At 41.4% G+C, this 23702-nt stretch overlaps 1 protein-coding gene across 1 annotated transcript in view; it reads left to right on the top strand.

Moving 5' to 3' along the window:
- The first annotated feature begins 12071 nt into the window (after nt 1-12071).
- snx3 (sorting nexin 3) overlaps nt 12072-23702 on the top strand; it is a 33167-nt gene continuing 21536 nt past the window's right edge. Inside the window, exon 1 of the mRNA XM_043687084.2 lies at nt 12072-12259. Coding sequence (XP_043543019.1) covers nt 12098-12259 — 162 coding nt within the window. The 5' untranslated portion in view covers nt 12072-12097. The remainder of the gene's footprint in view (nt 12260-23702) is intronic.

Raw genomic sequence — 23702 nt, 5'->3', positions numbered from 1 at the left:
CAGCATTAGGTCATACTGACACTGTTGGCCATCCATATAGAACATCCCTGTTCTTTCACAGTCTCTGTGTTCAAAATTGTAGCTGTAAATGAGTTGTTCAGCAAATAGCTTTAAAGGCCCTAACATTGCTGTATGCTGCAGCCCTCTGTAACAGGTCAAGTCACTTACCCCATCCACTCATGAGTGTGAGCACAGCAGTTTTCTTCCACATTATGCAATTTTGATTTTAGTACAATGAAAGGTGACAGGTGCTTTGGCTAGTGGCTACCTGTCTCCTCATGTATGTATCAGTGAGTCCTCAAACACTCAAATCCTCTTCCTGATAGCCTTTCACTGGAAGACTCATTCCCACATCAATGGCCACCTTTGCTAACCAATCCCCTCAACCCCTTTGTCCCTTAGTTCCTGTGGATGGACATGACAGACTGACCATGGCTCACTCCCTTGAGTGACATAACTGAACAGTCCTGTATGAGAAGTGCCCAAACCCTGATTAATGGTTGTACCTTTCCCCAACTGTGTTTATACCACCCCACTGTGAGTCACAGGACTGACCGTGACCCACTCTCTGCACTGCAGAAGAATGACTCTCTGACCAAGAACACCCCGAAAAGGCTTCTGAGAGTGACTGTTCTCTAGACTGGTATGGGAGGCTGCACTTGACCTACTTTGCCAGGACCCTCTGACTATCGGATGCCTCCATGAGAATCAGTGAAGGCTACTCACAAGACTTTGAGACATGACTGCTTGCTTGCTGCACTTGTGTTTGCCACATAAGCTGCTGGCACATTGTGCAGATGTGTGATTGATGTAGCACACTGCCAGATAGCAAGATGTCCACCATTTTGGATGAAGGCTGCCAAACAGTCAGGCCAGATGTCTAGTTGCATGACTGTGCTAAATGGTAGAGCATAGAAATCTAAGGCAGGGCAAGTCATGATTGGTTGTGAGCAAGCACTAAGAGAACAGGGAAACAGCCTGATCCAGCCTGTGAGCTGAGTGCTTGTGTGTGCACACAGTTTGTCCTTTCTTCTGTCCTCCAATGCTAGTTTCCAGTGCCCCCCCCCCCCATCCCCCATGCACGTCTGTGCTTCCAGAGCACCCTGCTGTGTATTTGACAGAGGCCATGATGGTCATGATGTGTTAGCGGATACCAGATGCCAATGTCTGTGGTTAACGGGGTATATTTGACTGATAGCAATGGATCATATTGTGGGAGATGGGGGAGATACTAAACAAGTATTTCGCATCAGTGTTTGCTGTGGAGAAAGATACGGTCGATATAGAATGTGGGGAATTGAATTGAATTTATTGTCACGTATACCGAAAAGCTTTGTCTTGCAAGCAATACAGGCAGATCACAGAGTTAAATAGCATATATAAGTAAATAATAGGTAAACAGAAACCCAAAAGAAATCACAAGTACAGGCGAAGGCTAAGAGTTTGTGATCCATTCAGTATTCTAACAACAGTTGGGTAGAAACTGTTTTGAAACCAGCTGATGCGTGTGTTCAGGCTTCTGTACCTTCTCCCCAATAGTAGAGGTTGTAGGAAAGTAATGCCAGGGTGGGATGGGCTTTTGAGAATGCTGACAGCCTTGCCTTGACTGCGGGCCTGGTAGATGGACTCTACAGATGGGAGGTTGGCCTTTTTGATTGTCCGGGCTGAGTTCATCACTCTCTGTAACCGTCTCTGATCTTGAATGGTACAGTTGCCATACCAGGTAATGATACATCCAGATAAAATGTTCTCGATGGCACACCTATAAAAATTGGCAAGGATATTCACTGTCATGCCAAACTTTCTCAGTTGCCTGAGGAAGAAGTGTTGTTGGGCCTTTGTAACCAGTGCCTCCACATGAAGAGTCGAAGAAAGCATGTTGTTGATGACCACTCCCAGGAGCTTGACACTCTCCACTCATTCCACCTCTGTGCTGTTAATGTATAGGGGGGCATGAGTAACATCCCGCCAAAAGTACACTTAATGGTAAGCTCCTGGGCAGTGTTGCTGAACAAAGAGACCTTGGACTACAGGTTCATAGTTCCTTGAAAGTGGAGTCGCAGGTAAATAGGATAGTGAAGAAGGCATTTTGTATGCTTTACTTTTATTGATCAGTGCATTGAGTTTAGGAGTTAGGAGTTCATGTTGAGGCTGTACAGGATATTGGTTAGGCCACTTTTGGAACACAGTGTGCAATTCTGGTTTCTCTGCTATAAGAATGATGTTGTGAAACTTGACAGGGTTCAGAAAAGATTTACAAGAATGTTGCCAGTGCTGGAGGGTTCGAACTGTAGAGAGACATTGAATAGGCTGGGGTTATTTTCCCTGGATCGTTGGAGGCTGAGGGATGACTTTATAGAGGTTTATAAAGTCATGAGGGGCATGGATAGGGTAAATAGGCAAGGTCTTTTCCCTGGAGCGGGGGAGTCGAAAACCAGACGGCATTGGTTAAAGGTGAAAGCGGAAAGATTCAAAAGGAATCTAAGGGGTAACTTTTTCATGCAGAGAGTAGTACATATATGGAAAGAGCTGCCAGAGGAATTGGTAAGGCTGGTACAATTACAACATTTAAAAGGTATCTGGATGGATGTATGAATAGGAAGGGTTTAGAAGGATATGGGCCAAATGCTAGCAAATGCGACTGGATTAAATTAGGATACCTGATCGGCATGGAAACATTGAACCAAAGTTCTGTCTCTGTGTTGTTCATCTTTATGACTCGATGACTCGATGTCCTGGTAGGGAGTTTGATTAGACGCAACATGGAGCTTATCAGAGCAAGTGGCAAACTGAATCTGCCAAATACGCGCACTGGTTTTCATGTTGAGTTTTCTCATTGTCTAGCCTACTTAGCGCATTTGGCAAGAAAGGAAGATGAATATTAATGAAGTGAGTTGGGCTGTCAACAAGGCATTTAATGAACAATAATTCCCTTAATTAGCAACTTGCCACTATAAAAAGCATGAAAGATGGTGCAAGGTGATCCTAACACCTAGCTGGGCCTTGCGAGACTTCTCTGGCTCTGCCATGGATCATACCATAGCCCACATTGCTCAGATCTCTATAAGATTCCATCCATTATTTTAATCCCAAAGCTGACATAAATCTGATGTATCCTTATAAAGTTATACCAGCCGAGTGGTCGCAGTATTTGGCAATCAACCAGGAAATTGAAGTTCAACTCAGTTGTGAACTTGAATTCATTAAATCAGGAACTCAAAAAACATCACTATTGCTGCCATTTGTTAAACCTGTGCCAGACAGTGATGCACTCATTGCTGGTCACTCATTAAAGGCAATGTATTACAAATCATGGAAACTACAGCTAATATTAATGAGATTGATACCAGGAATGAACTGCAATAGTTTATAAAGATAGGTTCAAATATTTGTGTCCTTTTTAATTAGAACTGGAAAGCCGAAAGGAGATTTAATAAATGTTTTCACAATAATAACATTTTTCACAAGTTAAATATAAAGTGAAATATAATTTTTGTTGGTTAACAAGTAAATTACAAGAGGGCATATACTGACAATTATTACAAGTAAAAAAGAGAGAGAGGTTAGTTGTGAAGTTATTTATCATAGGTGGCTTTTAATAAAGAAGCTGCAACATAATTAGAAGGGGGATTTGAAAAGGAATAACATAAAAGGCTCTGGAGAAAGTACAAGGAAATGAGATTAGAATAGGTAACACCAGTTACTGACATTGATATGATGGACTTAATAATTACTCTCTGTGCTCTAATTTCTATAGTTCTACAAACAATTAAATGCTTCTACAGTCCATTTCTGTACTTTTCTGTAATGTTTTTTCCAGACAGAGGGAAGTAGAGCTGCTATTTTCAATTTTGCATCTCTTTTCATTCTTAAGCAAAGAAAAACTGGGATCTAATAAAAGATTTTTCTTCATTATGTTGGAATGAAGGATAGATTTACATTTTCTATATCCATATACAGTGAAACCAAATAAAAATCCTTTGATACCTTTGCAATTTTCAGAATCAATGCAGCCAGATTGTTTAAAGAATGGTTGAAGGTTATTTCAAACAGAAAGGGTCAGTATGTGGTCATTGCTTGGAATAAAGGAGGATTACTCTCTGAGAAGTGCTGGCTCTCATTTAACAGAAAGCACCTTTCTTGTTCATGTCCAATAGCAGTCTTTTTTTTCATATTTTCATTCAGGAATGCAAGATTACGACTGATATCCCTCATCTGTTTCAAGGAAGTTAGACAGATGTCAATTCTCTGAAAAATATTGCTTTCTTCATTAAGTTAGATGATGATATTGTTGTTAATTTTCAAAGCTCAATGTTAAAACAAGCATTAGCAACAGTTTATGGGCTCCTGACATTCGCTCCTATAGAGTATTCATTATTAATTCTGTACTTTCAAAAGCTGTCTTCTATAGCCTGAGTAATCCATGAGCCTCTTGATTTCAATAGTCACCACACACTGCCTGGCTTGTTTCCACAAATGTAATGTTTTTATTATGTGTTGGATTACCGAGCTTTCCATTACCCCCTGCTTCAAAGTCTCAAATTCTATCCACCCCGAGCCAAAATCACTGAGACCTTACAGAAATGGAATGTCAACTGCAGCAGCAGTGAGGATTACCACTGGTCTCAGCATAACTCAAGCAGGGGTGAGGAAAAAAATAAATAGAGCTTCTGCTCACATTTACTATCTGCTGTCCTTTGCCTTTACATATGTATTCATTGTTGCTGGTCAAGACAGGATCCAACAAAGTTTTAATGGCCTCTCAGTCATATACCCTGTCTGAATTCAGACTGACGATTAGCACATAGCCAGTCAGGAAGAGGAGGGTTACAGTAATCATGGAACTGTTTCTGACCAGGATCAATACCTTTCAGCAGCCAGAAAAATATTATTGTGTTTCCAAGTTCCTATTCTAATAGTGGTAAAATGCCTGAATTTCTGAAATTTCTTTTTACATGTTTTATCTATAAAGTTACCAGTATTATGAGTGGATCAATGCTTGTTACTTTTTTAAAAATTCCATACACTTAAGTTCTCCACTGAGCAGATTTGATGCCTTTTTATTTCATAAGTTTCCTAAATTTTGTCTTGCAGTGCGATTTAACGCCTTTTTAAAACCTTGAGTGTGTTTCCAGAAAAATGACTTTCCTTATTCCTCCGAGACAAGGTGAAGTGAAACCTAAATAGAAGAGGCAATGATGGACAATTTCTCACTAAGAATATTATTCTTTCATGTTCAGTGCAAGTAGTACAACATGGATATAAGTAAGGAGTATGTTCAATGGGAGTGGAGACTACATCTGAGTAAGACAAAGACTGACTGAGTGAAACTGGGAGATTTGATTCAAAATAGGAATTCAATGTAAAGGAGGTTAGAGGTGCTTTAACTAAAGTTGACAGCAAGAATAAACCCTCAAGAGGAAGAGGTGAGTGATATTAAAAAGTGTGGATCAAGAAGCCTACCTGCTATGAGACCAGCAGCAGAGTGATATAGAATCATAGAGATGTACAGTACGGACTCTTCAGCCCAACTCATCCATGCTGACCAGATATCCTTCTTATTGGAAGGATGTTGTGAAACTTGAAAGGGTTCAGAAAAGATTTACAAAGATGTTGCCAGGGTTGGAGGATTTGAGGTAGAGGGAGAGGCTGAATAAGTTGGAGCTGCTTTCCTTGGAGCGTCGGAGGCTGAGGAGCGACTTTATAGAAGTTTATAAAATCATGAGGGACATGGATAGGATAAATCGGCAAGGTCTTTTCCCTGGGGTGAGGGAGACCAGAACTAGAGGGCATAGGTTTAGGGTGAGAGGGGAAAGATATAAAAGAGAGTGGTGTGTGTATGGAATGAGCTGTCAGAGGAAGTGGTGAAGGCTGGTACAATTACAACATTTAAAAGGCATCTGGATGGGTATGTAAATAAAAATGGTTCAGAGGGATATTGGCCAAGTGCTGGAAAATGGGACCAGATTAGATTAGGATATCTGGTCGGCATGGACAAGTTGAAATGAAGGATCTGTTTCCGTGCTGTATATCTCTATGACTCTGTGACCTTAATTAAGTCACAAAAACAGAAAATGCTGGAGAAACTCAATAGGTCTGACAACATCAGTGGAGAGAAAACAGGGTTAACGTTGGGCGGCACGATGGCACAGTGGTTAGCACTGCTGCCTCACAGCGCCAGAGACCCAGGTTCAATTGCCACCTCAGACAACGGTCTGTGTGGAGTTTGCACATTCTCCCCGTGTCTGCGCGGGTTTGCTCCGGTTTCCTCCCACAGTCCAAAAACATGCAGGTTAGGTGAATTGGCCATGCTAAATTGCCCATAGTGTTAGATGAAGGGGTAAATGTAGGAGAACGGTTCTGGGTGGGTTGCTCTTTGGAGGGTCGGTGTGGACTTGTTGGGCCGAAGGGCCTGTTTCCACACTGTAAGTAATCGGAAAAAAAGTCCAGTGACACTTCTGTAGAAGTATACTCGAAAAGTTGACACAACTTTCTCTCCAAACATGTGTCAGACCTGCAGAGTTTCTTTCTTTAATTTTTTAAATTAAAATCTTCAACATATGCAGCTCTTTGTTTTTCTTTATTAAGTGATTCCTTGCCCCCAAATCCCTTCTCCCATCCACATGCCATTGGTCTCTTTTTCAAAGGAACTGAGACCCAACTTGTTCACTTTTTCCTGTTAGACGTAACCTCACCTGGGATCATTCTTGTAAATTTTATTTACAACATCTTCAATGTCTCTTTGTAATATGACAATCATAACTCTGTGCAGTGCTTCATGTATTCAGAATTCAGAATGTCATTGACTCCTGTTCATCCATATTAGTCTGACTGAGAGATTGATACGTCAGTAGTCATGGCTCACCTCATGTCATTTCTTGAATGTGCTGACATTGTGGTCACCAGGATCACATACATGAACTAGATAGTTTCTAATCAACCTGTTATTACATAATTCTAGAATAAGTGGGATTTGAACCTGGGCCTTGTGGCTCATAAGTAGGGACACTATCGCTGTGTCTCAAGAGTTCTCATAATGTCGACTATTTATCATATCACAATTATACACAGTTGTATATAATTGACATGAGACCAAGGTTTACAGGTTCATTATCCTCTAATCTTTTTCAGTAACTGGTATTTAGGGCACAGATTGGTGAATGAAGAACATGTATTCATACGTCTCTCAGAAATGTCACTGAATGCTAGACATGAATTTCTTGACTCGCTTTGTTTCGTGAATAGTGAGGCTCTATCAACTGCAATGAAATAAATGATCATTTAATCTGTTTTTAATGACATACAAAATGTTTAACTCCTTTTACATTTTCAAATACTATCATGGAAGCTTTGAAGGATCTTAAATCTTATTCAAATGACTTCATTTCTAACATTGTAGTGCTTGCCAACACTATGCTGAAACCGCTAATCTAAAGGTAACAATTCACGTAACTGAACCAAACAAATATACAACTGTTTTATCCAATTGTCCAACTTCTGTTTGGCAGACCCTCCAAGTGTTTCATTCAAGGGTCAGTGCTTCCAGTAGGGCAGTGTTTCCTTAGCGCCGCTGTCATTGTATTATCAGTTCAGTTCAAGTGTTGAAGTGGAGCTGCAACCCATAACCTTCTAATTCAGCAGTAAGTGTGTGACCAATCGAGCAAAAATTACACCGACACCAGTCAGAGAATGCTATTTCAGTCTGGCACTCAATTAGTCTACCATAACGATGATTGATATTTTTCAGGAAGGAAACTAACTCTGATCTAGTTGAATATACTAGAACAGCATAATGTATGAGAAATACTGTGACTAATGGCTTTAATGTTTAAATAGTGAAAAGCTGTTTTCTGATAGATAAGGTGCTATGTATCCAAGTTGCATTGTCAGGTTTTATTGGTCTGGTACAAAAGCACTAACTGCATGAATATAACTGGGTACATCTTACAACATTGAAATGTATGGTTTATATCTTGAATAACAGAAACTAAGTTTCATTTAAGTACCAGCACAATCCTAGTTGTTTCATTCTCTTTTTCCTTTCAGCTTGTTTCATGGATGTGATTCATTTCTTTTATATTCCTTCATGGAACGAGAGCATTGCTGGCTAACCCTAACCATTGCTGCCCACCTTTAATTGCTCAGAGGGCAGTTAAGAGTCAACCACATTGCTGTGGGTCTGATGTGATCAAAACTGTCTTCCATAATTCCAGATGTAGTCTGACAGTTTTACAGTTTTAGCAAAACCCTATTTTTATAATTTATTCCCTTTGAAATAAAGGTCAACATTCATTTACCTTCCATTTTACCAACTGACCTTGGATGCTAATTTTTTATTATGATTATTGCAAGAGGACCCTCAAATACTAGGAGAAAGTGAGGACGGCAGATGCTGGAGATCAGAGTTGAAAGGTGTGGCACTGGAAAAGTATAGCAGGTCAGTCAGCATCCAAGGAGCAGGAGAATTCATGTTTCAGCCATAAACACTTCATCATTCCTGATGAAGGGCTTATGCCCAAAACATCAATTCTCCTGCTCCTCGAATGCTGCCCGAGCTGTTGTGCTATTCCATCATCACACTTTTTGACCCTCAAATACCCTGTGTTGTCGTTTACTTTAGTCTCTCTATTTAAATAATATTCAGCTCCCTATTCTTCCTGCAAAATGCATAATCTCACATTTTCCCATGTTATTACATTGCCAGTTTTCCAATTCCCCAAGTCTTTTCCGGAATCTTAGGATCCATGGATGATTACTGCCAATGATTCCACCATTGCTATAAATTCTTCCTTTCAGATCCTAGGATACAACATATCAGGTACAGGGAATGTATCAGCCTTTAACCCTAGTAATTTTCCTCCTACCTTTTCTCCAGTGATTACTGTTTTGTCCTCTGCTGGGAAGATTAATGCAAAATATTTACTCAACTTCTCTACCAATTAGTGTGCTGTATTATTATTTGCTCAACCTCTGTTTCTAAGGGGCCTATGTTCACTTTAGCCCCTCTCTTCTTTTTTATCTATTTAATGAAGCTCTTTCTGTCCATTTTATACTACTTGTGAGTTTGCCCCCATAATCTATTTTCTCTTCTTCTTTTGTAGACTTTTCAACTTTAACAATCCTATCCTTCCACTAATTTTTGTTGCATTGTATCTGTTTTCTTTCAATATTTAAACTTTAATGTCCAGGATTTTCTAAATTTGTTGGTCTCACCATTTATTTTTATGTCGGGCCTGTAGTCTCCCTATTTCCTTCTTGAATATTTCTCACTGTTTTTAGATTAGATTAGATTACATTACAGATTAGATTACATTACAGTCTGGAAACAGGCCCTTTGGCCCAACAAGTCCACTCCAACCTGCCGAAGCGCAACCCACCCATACCCCTTCATTTACCCCTTACCTAACACTATGGGCAATTTAGCATGGCCAATTCACCTGACCTGCACATCTTTTGGACTGTGGGAGGAAACCGGAGCACCCGGAGGAAACCCACGCACACACGGGGAGAACGTGCAAACTCCACACAGTCAGTCGCCTGAGGCGGGAATTGAACCCAGGTCTCTGGCACTGTGAGGCAGCAGTGCTAACCACTGTGCCACCGTGCCGCCCGTGTTCTGACACAGATTTCCCTAAAAATATCTGGTCCCAGTCAACTCTGGCAGAATCACATTTGATTTTATTAAGATCCTCTTTGGATCTTCCCTGCAATTAAAATAAAACTATTTGTGTGCTATCCGCTTCTAGATACTGCCTACGTTGGCATCCCTGAAGTCCAGTGGAATTTTTTTCCTGTCCCATATACACTTTAAAGACATTTATGAGTTTGTTAATAGTACTAGTACATTTTTAGATATCTTCTGACTGGGAGTAATACTGTCTGACTGGGAGTTTTGCATTATTTGATTAATTTACCATCTCTGCATAGTCTCAGTGGAATTGACAGGTGGCTTTCTTCTGGTTTTGCAATTCCTTTAACTTAAAAAACTCTAAAGTAAACTTTTGTACTACTTGGAGAAAGTGAGGACTGCAGATACTGGAGAGTCAGAGTCGAAAAGTGTGGCGCCCGAAATGTCGACTCTCCTGCTGCCTGACCTGCTGTGCTTTTCCAGCGCCACACTTTTCGACTCTGTTTTACTATTTGGGCCTAAAAGGTTTTCAATATACAGTAAGCCATTTCTAACTACCGCTTTCTTTCTTTTATAGGTTGCAGTTTATGGGTCACAGAATCACATAAGTGTTATGGCACAAAAAGAGGCCACTTCGTTCATTGTGCATGCATTGGCTCCTCAAATGAGTATCATTACCTAAGTCCAATCTCCTACTTGTTCCCCATATCGCTGCATACTATTTCTATCCAAATAATCGTTCAATAGTCTTTTGAATTCCTCAATTGAACCTGCCTCCACCACATCTTCAGTCCATGTAATCCATACCCTAACTAAATACTGTTTGAAAAAGCTTTATCCTCACCTTACATTTTGCTTCTCTGCACTCTGGTTTTTGATTATTTTATGACTGGGAACAATTTCTCCCTATCTATACTATACAGCCACGTTATAATTTTGAAAACATTGATCTCCTCTTAGCCTCCTTCTCTCCAAGAAGAACAGTCCTAATTTATTCAATCTATCTTTCTTATTGAAATTTCCCATCCGTGAAAGCATTCTTAGAAAGAACATAGAACATTACAGCACAGTACAGGCCCTTCCGCCCTCGATATTGCACCGACCTGTGGAACCAATCTGAACCCATCTAACCTATGCTATTCCATTCTCATCCATATGCATATCCAATGACCATTTAAGTGTTCTTAAAGTTGGCGAGTTGACTACAGTTACAAATCATTCTTGTAAATCATTTCTGAACTTTTTTCAAAGCATTCACATCTTTCCTATAATGTGGCGCTCAGAACTTTACACAATATGTGAGTTAAATGCCATTTAAAAGTTCAGCATCGCCACCTTGCTCTTGTACTTCATGCCTCTATTAATAAAACTGGGAACTGTATGCCTTTTCTATGTCTCCCTATTCAGAGATTTTATTACATACCTCTGCAGGAGGTGCGACTTGAACCCAAACCTCCAATAGTGACACTACCACCACAGCACAAGAACCTTGGCTTCGGAACTCTATGCCTAATTGGTCTCTCCGCCTGTCTTGCTACTGTCAGTGATCTGTCACATATACACCAAGGCCCCGGTACTCTTGGCACCCCTTTAAAATCATATCCCCTACATCATATTGACTTTCAATGTTCTTCCGACTGAAATGAATCACATACACTTCTTGCTTTGAATGCCATTTGCCACCAACACACCCACTCCACCAACTTCTCTTATGCTGTTTAGAATTTGACACTGTCCTCAGTTACACTTGTTTCAAATTTTGTGTCATCTGCCAACTTTGAAATTGTCTCAACCACACTAAGACCCAGGTCATTAATCTGACCTTGAATGATCAAAAGTACTTGGATGTGTTTTATCAAATTAACTAATAATTCAGATGAAGGATCATCAGTTTGAAACGATATATTCTGTTTCTTTACAAATGATGCCTGATCTGCTGAGTATTTCCAACCTTTTCTGTTCTTGCAGTGTTTGGCTTTTATCCAAATTCACTGTTGTGTTTGCGATTATCATTTTTATTGGAGTGTTATACACATGGGAAATGGTTAGGAGTGCCATTTTCTGTCAGCAAAGGTTCCACAAATTGCAATCAAATTACATTTTCTTCTCACATATATATTTTTCAAAACTATGATTTATGCAAGTAAAAAACAGAAGGCCTAAACTCCATGCACAGACATAAAATACTTTCGTTTTTCAGTAGTCCTCGTTACCTCCGACATTGGAGTTAAGTTGCAACCTGGTGTTGCGCGATTTTTAACTTTAATGTCCATCACCTGGTTTGGGAGGAGCGGTCTGCGGGGGCTGACCGCGGAGCGTTCTGGGAACTGTAGTCCTCGCCCTCGTCCAGGGCCGGAGTTCTCCCGCGCTAGCGGAACTACGACTCCCAGGACCCAGCGCGCGCCACGCCGTCAGCTGATCGGCGATAACAGGGAAGGTCAGGGGTGCCGACAGCAGGCCCGAAGGAAAATGGCGGAGGCTGTGCCTGACACCCGGCGGCTGCTCACCAAGCCCCAGAACATCAACGACGCCTACGGGCCACCCAGCAACTTCCTGGAGATCGACGTGGGTACTCCGCAGACGGTAGGGGTTGGCAGGCAGCGTTACACCACCTACGAGGTCCGGATCAAGGTGAGCGCTGAGGGACGGGCGTGTGTGTGTGTGTGTGCGCGGCGGCGTTTGGGTCCCGTTACCGTACGAGAATGTCAGCCTTGCTGCTGGGCCGAGCTGGTCAGATGATTGGGTGTTGGTTGGACCGAGGGGCCCGCGGTGTCCGCCGTCGGTGGTGGGAGACGGGGCTGTCAAGCCGAGGAAGAGGCGAGTCTGGGCTGCATTGACACCCCGCCCGCAGTCTGGCGTGTGTCCAGTTGTAGTTCCACACTGCGGCCTAGCTCCTCACCACCTCCTTAAGGGACTCCGTTAAATCTCAGACCTCCTGCCCAAGCTGTCTGTGCTCAATCTGTACTCTTTACCTCTTACCCACCCGTTTCAAAAAGTGTCAATCTGAAATAAACTAAGTACTGGAATGGGCTGCGTGACTTCTGGCTTCAAGAGTGAGGCCAGTGTTCGCATGTCGAGCATGTTTACCCGTGCATTTCACAACTTTAATAGAGCTGACTAAGCAAACTGAGCACTAGTTTGTCTGGCATCTGGTCAAGATGTGGTGTTGGTGTACTCTAGTTTAATCAGAACAGTCTAATCTTGCTGGATGTTGGCAGTAATAGAATAGCAAGGCATGTTTGGGTTGGAAGATCCACCATCTGTGGAGATAAGTAATAAAAAGGAGGTTGGTAGGACCTTTTTAATAAATGTCCTTGAATTATACCTCTGCTTGGATAGAATAAAGCAGGGGATAATAAGAGTATTGATTGTGAATGTTTTAATCTTATTTGGTTGGGGATAGACTGACAAGACTCTCAATGGTGAGTTTGTATGTGTTTTAAAAGAATTTCTGGATTCTCCTAACACTGGCTGTGGAAATGGCTTGCTTCTGCAGTAAGCAGTTTGGATCCTGACATTGCCACTTATTTTGGATCAATGAAGATAAAAATTAGGGGTAATGCTGGATCCAACAAGTTACCTTTTTTATTCCTGATGAAGGGCTTTTGCCCGAAATGTTGATTTTTGAAGCTCCTTGGATGCTGCCTGAACTGCTGTGCTCTTCCAGCACCACTAATCCTGAATCTGGTTTCTAGCATCTGCAGTCATTGTTTTTACCAACAAGTTACCAGGTCATTGCAGATTTGTGTAATGAGGCAGGTTTAATGTTTATTTAGTAAAATGTAGTAGAGTACAATATTGCTTCTGAAAAAAATCAAAATATGGCAGGATTTAGTGTTGTTTGAGTAGCTTGGGTAAATGTGCTAAGCTTAAAGGCCAATTGTATATAAGAGCAGAGCTGGCTGCAGTGGGGACAGTTTACTGAAAAGATAGTTGAGGAACATTGGCAGGTTTAAGAAACAATGTTCTTAAAGATATCCCTGAGAAGGTCTCTAGGAAGGAGAAACCAGTCATGGTTAACTAGGAAAGTTGGGCATATCATCAAATTGAAGGAAACATTAACCATGGCCATTTTTCTGTCAGGCAAAGGATTGGAGAACTTTTTTTTTAAAAAAACCCAAGCAAACTGGAGATTTGAAGCAAAGGTAAACTTGCAAATAGCAAGAGTTTTAAGCCTGGTCAAAATTCTCTCATCTGGAACATGAAGGGGGGAAATAATTGAAAATGAGGGAATGATTTGAATTGAAGAAATGCTTGAATCCTCCAAGGTAGACGGTATCAATTGTCTTCAAAAATAAACTAAGTATGGAATCTATTGAGGAAAAGATGCTAGGCAAACTGGGGCTCAAGTCTAATGTGTCCCCTGAACATGATCAGTTGTGTTCTGATATTCAAGGTAGTAGCATTAGTGATAATGAATGCACTAGTAGTAATATTCCAAAAATCTTAGATTCTGGATAAGTCCAAATGATTGAAAAACAACTTGTAAATGTTTTTCCTTCAAAAAGCCATGGGGATAATTGAGAATCGGATTGGCATGGATGAGTTGGACCTTGAAGGGTCTGTTTCTATGCTGTACATCTGACTGAAATAGTAACTGCAATATAGGTCAGTTACCTTTTTTAATGTCCTTTTTTCTTAACTCAGGAAATCGTAGTCTGATCTAAAAGCCAATAGAGCATTTAGAAATGCATAAAAGTTGGTCTCTTTCCTTTCATGCCAAGCGAGTCGATTTATGATTTTCTTTAGCAAGTAACAAGCAGTTTTTGAAACATACACACAATCCTTCCAACACATTATGGATGAGACCAAGACTGTATGAAGTAGAAACAGTTTAAAGGATCATGATAAATCTGTTGAACACCATAAGTTTGACTTAAATGTCTCCTGGAGTAAAATAATGATAGTACTGTTTCAGTGAGACTTTTTAAAATTAGGAATTAACTGGCTTTCTGCAACTTGAGACTGATTTTTAAAGGCACAACTAGACTATTTCTACATGTGAATTGTTTGCCTAAATGTTGTTCAGCTTCTGACTTCAATGAGTTCAGAATCATGATGGAACATATAGAGAATTTCTAGTGAGTGAATATCCACTATGATCTAATTGAATGGTGGGGCAGGCTCAATGATGCAAGGGTTTGGAACAGGCCAGTGTTCCTACTGCAATTCTAATAATCAGTCATAGATATTAAATAGTGACTAAATGTTGTCTGATCACTTATGTATTAGAATATATCTGAACACTTTTCTCCCCCCACTGACAACAGATTGACAACTAAGATTAGCATTTTCAATATAAGAGCTAAGGTTAATAAGGTGTCAGACCACAAGGAATGATCTTGTAGAAAGTGAAGGTTACCTCTTAAAATGGGATCTTGATTAGATGCCTCAACAGGCTGAGGAATGGTAGATGGAGTTGAATCTAGACAAATGACATCTGGCTTTTCAAAGGGGCAAATCAGGCAGGATGTCTGCATTGGATGGCAAGATCCTGGGAAGTGTTGATAAACAGATGTTGGGGTGCAGGTTCATGCCCTGAAGAAGGTATTTGGTATGTTTGTCATTATTGGTCAGAGCATTGAGGTATGAGTTGGGATGTCATGCTGTGGCTGTAGAGGTCATGGGTTAGGACACTTTTTTTTAAAAATACTACTTCAGTTCTGGTCTCCCTGCTTTTGGGAGGGAGTTGTAAATCTTTTCTGAACCCTTTAAAGTTTAATAAGGATGTTGCCAGGGTTGGAGGACTTCAGCTACAGGAGAGGCTGAGTAAGCTGGGGTGGCTTCCCCTGGAGCTTAAGGTGGAGGTTTAGAATCATAAGGGGCATGGATGGGATAAAACAAGGCTCTTTCCCCATAACTGGAGAGCATAAGTTTAAGGTAATCGGCAAGATATAAAAGGGCAACTTCCATGTAGAGGGTGGTGCATGTATGGAATGAGCTGCCAGAGGAAGTGAAGGCTAGTAAAATTACACTTAAAAGGCAACTGGGTCAGTATATAAATAGGAAGGAAGTGTCTGGTGGGTCTAGTGATGGCAAATGGACTAGAATAATTTAGGATATCTGGTCTGCATGGGAGTTGGATCAAGGGATGGTTTATGTGGACAGCTGACGCAATTATCCTGTTGAAAGCCTAGAGCTGCATCATCTGCTGATGGAAAATCTATCTCTAGTTAGGACAGTGATTTACTGTAATTTGCTCAGTCTAATCCTCTCTATTTACTGTTCACAGGGTGGTCTCTACATTGGGAGATGACCGACTAGGTAACAACCATACTGTCTATAAAATGACCCTGATCTTCCAGTTGCCTACCCCTTCAAGGTTCCCATGCCAATATTTCTCAGGCATGCTGAGTGTCAGTGAGCCTCAATGCCAACTCAGAACATTTTGCACTTGGACCCTGTGGTCTCTAGGACTCCATATTGAGTCCCTAACTTTAGAGCTTGTTATACACCCACATGTAAACCTGTTAGATGTGGGTTGTTTTTAGCAGTCACACTTTCTTCCTACCTTCAGCTTTTATCACTTGGCTCTTCTGAGCTAGCCTGCAATGCATAATCTGTTTACTTATTCTTTCACATCTCCCTGGTCTCTACATCCATCTGTTATCTCATCTCCCTCTTTGCTGTGTTGTCTCCACCCTTCTGCCTCCAATGTCTTCAGTGTAAATACATCATTCTCTTAGCTACAATAGATTTCATACTTGAAACATTAATTGTGCTTTCTTACCACAGGTGCTCAAATAGCCAGATGTACAGCATGGAAACAGACCCTTCGGTCCAACGTGTCCACGCCAGCCAGATATCCCAACCCAATCTAGTCCCACCTGCCAGCACCCAGCCCATATCCCTCCAAACCCTTCCTATTCATATACCCATACAATTGCAACATTTCAGAGGCATTTGGATCAGCCTCCTCCACATCCTCTGGCAACTCAATCCATACACGTACCACCCTCTGAAAAAGTTGCCCCTTAGGTCTCTCTTTATGTATCATTCCCCTCTCTCCCTAAATCTATGCCCTCTAGTTCTGGACTCCCTGACCCCAGGGAAAAGACCTTGTCTATCTATCCTATCCATGCCCCTCATAATTTTGTAAACCTCTAAGGTCACCCCTCAGCCTCCGACGCTCCAGGGAAAACAGTCCCAGCCTGTTCAGCCTCTCCCTATAGCTCAAATCCTCCAACCCTGGCAACATCCTTGTAAATCTTTTCTGAACCCTTTCAAGTTTCACAACATCTTTCTGATAGGAAGGAGACCAGAATTTCATGCAATATTCCAACAGTGGCCTAACCAATGTCCTGTACAGCTGCAACATCACCTCCCAACTCCTGTAACCCATACTCTGACCAATAAAGGAAAGCATATCAAACACTGCCTTCACTATCCTATCTACCTGTGACTCCACTTTCAAGGAGCTATGAACCTGCACTCCAAGATCTTTGTTCGCAACACTCCCTAGGACCTTGCAGTGTATAAGTCCTGCTAAGATTTGCTTTCCCAAAATCCAGCACCTCTCATATATCTGAATTAAACTCCATCTGCCTCTTCCCAACCCATTGCCCCATCTGGTCCAGACCCTGTTGTAATCTGAGGTAACCCTCGCTGTCCACTCTGCCTCCAATTTTGTCATCTGTAAACTTACTAATTGTGCCTCTTTATGCTCTCATCCAAATCACTTTTATGTAAATGACAAAAAGTAGAGGACCCAGCACTGATCCTTGTGGCACGCCACTGGTCACAGGCCTCCAGTCTGAAAAACAACTCTCCACCACCACCCCCTGTCTTCCATCTTTGAGCCAGTTCTGTATCCAAATGGCTAGTTCTCCCTTTACTCCATGAGCTCTAACCTTGCTAATCAGTCTCCCATGATACTGAGTTTTGCCAGCAGTTTCTATTTTTCTAATGTTTGACCCCTGATTTTTGTTCTGAAAATAAACTGTCATTAAAGGGTGTAGTTCCAATACCTTTGTTTGTGGAAATCTGTAGGTTTACTAAGTGCTGTCACTTCTGATTATTGCCACATGTTCTTTAAGGCAGCTTTTAATGAGCTTGTCAGTTTTTCAAAGTTGTCAGTCATGTTAAACATATTTCTTGAAACCTTCTGGCTTGTCTGTCAACTGAGCCTCATCTTCATTAGCAGCAGTGGTAATTGAGATACTGTCTGCAATTGAGGTTCATGAGCATCAGTGGCTTGGTAGGTAGAAATGTGGTATTTCCAATCCATCTGTTGCTGCACTCCATTCCACTAAGTTCACAATTGTTGAAAAACTAGATGTTCCTGAAAATGGATATAGAAATGTTTGTGGTCACTCCAACTTCAGGGTAGACTGTTGAGATCAAATGCTTTTACTGAGTTGTGAACCTTTTTTGAACTCTGGTATTTTCCACATTATCAAACAGATAACCACTAACACTACTAGAACAACTGGCTAATTCTAGGCCACAAATGTTTATACTAAAACTAGATTGTCAGGGCTAATAGTCTTTACAGTTAGCAAGTGTTAAGGTTAGCTCAGTTAAAGTTCTGGATGTAGGTTTGATCACTGAGCTGGAAAGTTAGATTTTAGGCATTTAGTCACATATTAGGTAACAACTTCAGTGAGCCTCCAGATGAAGCACTGGTGTAGCTCACTTTCTATTTACATTTGCGTTTCCTTGGGTTGGTCATGTCATTTGGCTGCATTAGAACATTGTTGCAATGTGGTGGCTCACTGAAATACAGGAAAGTCACCTATACAGCATATTCAAAAAGAACAAGTACCCAATGAACACTGTTTGCTGACTTGCTCTGCAACAAACCCAAACAAGCAGACATATCCTGAAACCTTAGCCACTCTCCCCTACATCAAAGACCTCTCGGAACTGACTGCTAGACTACTCTGATCTCTTGGCATCGTGGTAGCTCTCAAATCGACCAACACTAAAACAGCAGCTAATGAGCTTAAAAAATCCCATACAGACAACAAGCAAAACTTTTGTCATTTACAAAATACCTTGCAAGAACTGTAACAAACACTACATTGGACGAAAAGGCAGAAAGCTAGCTGCCAGGACACCAACATCAACCAGCCACAAAAAGACATGACCCACTCACTAGTATCCTTATACAGATGAGGAAGGATACCTCTTTGACTGGGAAAAGTCATCCATGCTAGGACAAAGCAAACAGACACTCACCAGAATTTCTAGAAGCATGGCATTCCAACCAGAACTCTATCAACAAACACATTGACTTGGATCATCACCAGAGGAAATGCAGGGCTAAACCACTGCTTCATCTGGAGGCACAATGAAGATGTTACCTTGTATGGTGATATGTCTGAAAACTAACCTTTCAGCTCAGCAAGCAAACATTCACCCAGAGCCTTAACAGTATCTATTGACTCCATGATTTGAAAATCAAAGCAATGTAAACACAGCTCCAAGTAATGACACTTGGGCACCCTTTTTGGAGGTGACCATTTAATTTCAGAGCATGAAATAAAATCTATCCTTGAGAAAGATGTTTCTCTCTTTACTGTGAAAAGTGGATTTTAGAAATTGCAGAGGTGGGGAAGACTTCTGAAATTTGGCAATGCACCAGAATGTATATTCGAGTCTCCACTGCAAATTTCTGCCTTTCATCATGAACCAAAGTGACTGGCATTAAAACTTGTTAGCTTACTTGTGCAAAAAGAACCATTATTTTATTGTGAAGTCATGAAATCTGTTTATCTTGAACTGCATGCTCTAAATTCTGAACCACAGTTGAGATTGAGAAGGTGATTGTTACAATGCAGTTGTGCATCCTGGCAGTAGAAATGGCCTAACTACTAGAAAGCTAGGCATAAAATTCCCACTGACAGAACTAGTGCATCTGTAATTTTTTCAATGTTGAAAATTGTCATGTATTTGCTAGTCTCTCCCTTTGATTCCAACATTTAGATGGTGGTTGTGTATACAAGTAGAAAAGTGAAGGTTTATAAAGAGTTCCCTACCTGTTGTGGTAGCTATGTGTAATTTGAAAATGTGACTGTAGTTATGGGGTCAAACATCAACTGCTTGTTTGAGTGCTCACTGTGTAGCATTTCAGTGAATTAACTGTCCAGTTTCATGTAAGTTTTAACTACATAATAAATCCTATGTCCTTTGTGTACACTTCAGTGGTTGCTCAAACAAGTTGACTGTTTAGCAGCTTAGTACAGTTTGTGGTGACTGGGCTGGCTTTGATTCCTGATGAAGGGCTTTTGCCCAAAACGTTGATTTTAGCTGCTCTTTGGATGCTGCCTGAACTGCTGTGCTCTTCCAGCACCACTAATCCAGAATGTAGCTTCAGGCAAAATTTGAGTTCTCATGTGTAACACAAGAAGCAGTCTTAATGCAAGAACAGAAGTTGGCCGTCTGCTATTACACTAGATGAAAACATTCGGTCTGTGCATGGCACCTGATCAGTCAAAGCAGCAGGTGAGATTCAGAATAAGTCAGATGAAAGACATTCCTGGTTCTGAGCTGCTTTTCATTTTTGCAAAAAACATGGTGCTCAACCAAGCTTCAATTGTCATGTGTCTGTCTGTCTTTGGGTCCAAGTGAAGTCATAACAGGATAATCTAACAAAAGCAAATTACTGTTGAAGCTCAATCTGACTACTAGGAAAACCTGGCAGGTCTGGTTATTGTTAATGTTGAGTCTCTTCTGCAGTCACTGGAATCAAAACATACAATATTACAGTGCAGTACAGGCCCTCTGTCTCTGTTCTGGCCCATGAAATTAATCTGCCCATCTAACCTATGCCATTGCATTATCCAGATGTCCAATGCCTTTAACATCAGCTGCTACTTGAGGCAGGTAGTTCCATGCACCACCTACTCTTCAAGAAATTGCCCCTGATATTTGTCCTAAACCTATTACCCCTCTATTTAAAGCTATGTCCCCTCATGTTAGCCTTCACCTGAGGGGAAAAAACTGTTCACCCTATCTAACCCTCTTATACATCTTGATTTGTCACCTCTCAACCTTCTCACCAACAAAAAGCCTCTGTTCCCTCAGTCTTTCCTTGAAAGACCTCCCTTCCATACCAGGCAATATCCTAGTAAGTTTCCCCTGAGCACTTTGCAAAGCTTCCACATTGTTCCTACAATCAGTTGACCAGAACTGCATGTAGTACTCCAGGTGTGGCCTTAACAATGGCTAGTACAGCCACGGCATGACCTCATGGCTCTTCAAACTCCATTCCCCATCAATAAATGCCAATACACCATATGCCTCAACAATTCTATCAACCTGGGTGGCAACTTTCAGGGATCTATGCACCTGGACACAGATCTGTTCATCTACACTGCCAAGAATTTTACCATTAGCCCAGTATTCTGCATTCCTGTTTCTTCCAAAGTGAACTACCCCTCCTTTCTGCATTAAACTCCATTTGTCACTTCAGCCCAGTTCTGCAGCTTGCTTGTCTCTGCAACCCACAATTCTGTCTACCTTAATATTATCCATAGATTTACTAACCCATCCTTCTACACCCACATCCAGGTCATTTTTTAAAATTAACAAACAGCAGTGGCCCCAAAACATCCTTGCAGCACACCAAGTTCCAGGATGAACATTGCCCATTAACCACTCCCCTCTGTCATCTTTCAGCCTGCCAATTTCTGATCCAAACTGCAAAGTCACTTTCCATCCCAAAATGCCATACTTTGTGCAATAACCTACTGTGTGGATCCTTATCAGATGCCTCTTTGAAGTCTGTGTAAGCACCACATCAACCATTTTACCCTACACCTGTTTTGTCACTATCAAACTCCATAAGGTTAGTGAGGCATGATTATCTTTCACAAAACTGACTATCCCTAATCAAATTCATCCCTTCCAGATAAATCCTATCTCTTATAACCTTATTCCAACACCTTACCCACTACTGAAGTAAGGCTCACTGGCCTATAATTACCAGGATTATCTGACTCCCCTTCTTAAACAAGGGAACAACACTGTTACCCTCCAGTCTTCTGCCACTATTCCTATTGACAATGATGACGTGAAGATTGAAGCCAAAGGCTCTGCAATCTCCTCTCTACTCAATACTACCTTCTATCCCTCTTCCACAGATGCTACCTGACCTGCGTCTTCAGCTTTTTATTCTAGCTTGGTGCATGCTCAGGGATTCTTTGCAAGGGTTCAATTGTCAAGTGGTTCTGTAACAATTTATTTCTACTTTACTGTGCAGATGCTGTCCTAACAAAATGGTTTTGATCTTCCCCCTGAAGTCTAACACTTTCCAACATAGAGGTTGGCATTTCTGTAATGGAGAGAGTAAAGCTATTCAAATTGTCACCACCTTGGGCTGTAGACAAGTTCACTGGGATCCAGTTTCAGCACTTTAGAAAATTGACTGGGTTTTAATTATTCCTGTCTTTCTTGCAGAAAAGGAGCTTGAATCCAAAAATTAGTTTCAAAAAGGCATTGGGAACATTCAAAAACTTGAACTGCTTTACAGACATTTACTGGCTGTTTGGTTACTATACCAAGTCAGCAGAAACTGAAGGAATAGCTGTCCTGAATGGAAATGTATTCAGCTAAACCTTGTTCAGTAGTTTGTGTGGCAGCCTTCACTGATTGCTAAGTAAGGCTGAAAATATTTTGAAGAACTTTTGGTTGTTTGAGGGGTTTTGTGGTGTTTTCACAAGACTATTAATCCAGAAATGCAGCTGATGTTCTGGATGACCAGGTTTGAATTTCACCATGGTAGATGGTTGGATTTGAATTCAATTAAAAATAGTTTGGAATAGTCTACTGGCTATAAAACCACTGCCAATTGTCCAGAAAAAAACAATCTGGTTCAGTCATGTACTGGAGTGAAGCAAATCTTCCTTCACCTGGTCTGGCCTACAGGTGACTCTCAACCCACAGCAATGTGGTTGACTCCCAGTTGCCCTCTGAAATAGCCAAGCAGTTGTACCCACTGAATAAGAGTTTCCAAGAAGTGAAACCAGACAGATTACCACTTTGGCACTGAAAAGCCAAAAGCAGAAACACTGCAAAATTGTGAAGTCTGGGGGCTAGTGCCAAAATTGGGAGAGCTCTCAGACCAGTGAAGCCACAGATTAACGTAGTCATACCTTCAGTTATAGTGAACAATGTCCCGGAAATTGCTATCACCATCCCAAGATGGGTCCTTGTCCACTGGCAGGACAGACTTGGAGGTGGTGCACACAGTCCGGAGGGAGCTGACCTGGGAGTAGTCGACCTTTACTCTGGACCTCCAGCCTCATGGCTTCAGGTCAAGCATAGGCAAGGAAGCCTCCTGCTGATCACTCTTGCCATTCTCCCTCAGTTGAAAGAGGCTCCATGTTGAACAACACTTCAAAGATGCACTGAAGGTGCCAAGGGCATAAAATGTATTCTGGGGGATTCTAGTGTCTGCCAAGACCAGCTCAGCAGCCGGACCATTGATAGAGCTAGTTAGATCCTTAAGGACAGCTGCTAAACTGTTTGGTTTCCTAACCATCTAAAGTCATAGGGCCTCATCCTTAATCTGTCGTCTGCAGATTCATCTGTCCATGACAATAAATCATGGAGAGCAACCACTGCACCATCCTTGGAGATGAAGTCCTGCTTTTACATTAAAAACATCTATTATGTGGGTCCATCACTGCTAAATAGGACACTTGGATCTAGCATCTCAAGACTGGGCATCCATGAAGTGCTGTGGGCCATCAGAATTGTACTCCAGCACCATCTGCAACCTCATGGCCTGGCATATCCCTTATGCAACCATTACCATCAAGCCAGAGGATCAATTCTGGCTCAGTGGAGAGTGCAGTAGAGCGTGCCATGAGCAGCACCTGGTAAACCTGAGGATAAAGGTGTAAACCTGGAGTGGATCAAACAGAACTACTCGTATGCCACACAGCATACTCAGCAAGTGATAGAACTGAGCAATCTCATAACCAAGAGATCAGATCAAAGCTCTGCAGTTGTCACATCCAGTTGTGAATCATTTGATTGTGGGCAATTGATTCACTGGTGGAGGAGATTTTCCATATCCCCCACCTTCAATGATTTGAAGAGCCCAGCACAGAGCAAAAGAGGAGGC

This window comes from Chiloscyllium plagiosum, unplaced genomic scaffold (genome assembly GCF_037043375.1).
Source record: "Chiloscyllium plagiosum isolate Xiang-an unplaced genomic scaffold, Cpla_swu_hap1 HiC_scaffold_3, whole genome shotgun sequence".
NCBI lineage: Eukaryota > Metazoa > Chordata > Chondrichthyes > Orectolobiformes > Hemiscylliidae > Chiloscyllium > Chiloscyllium plagiosum.
This window is presented reverse-complemented; position numbering and strand designations above follow the sequence as displayed.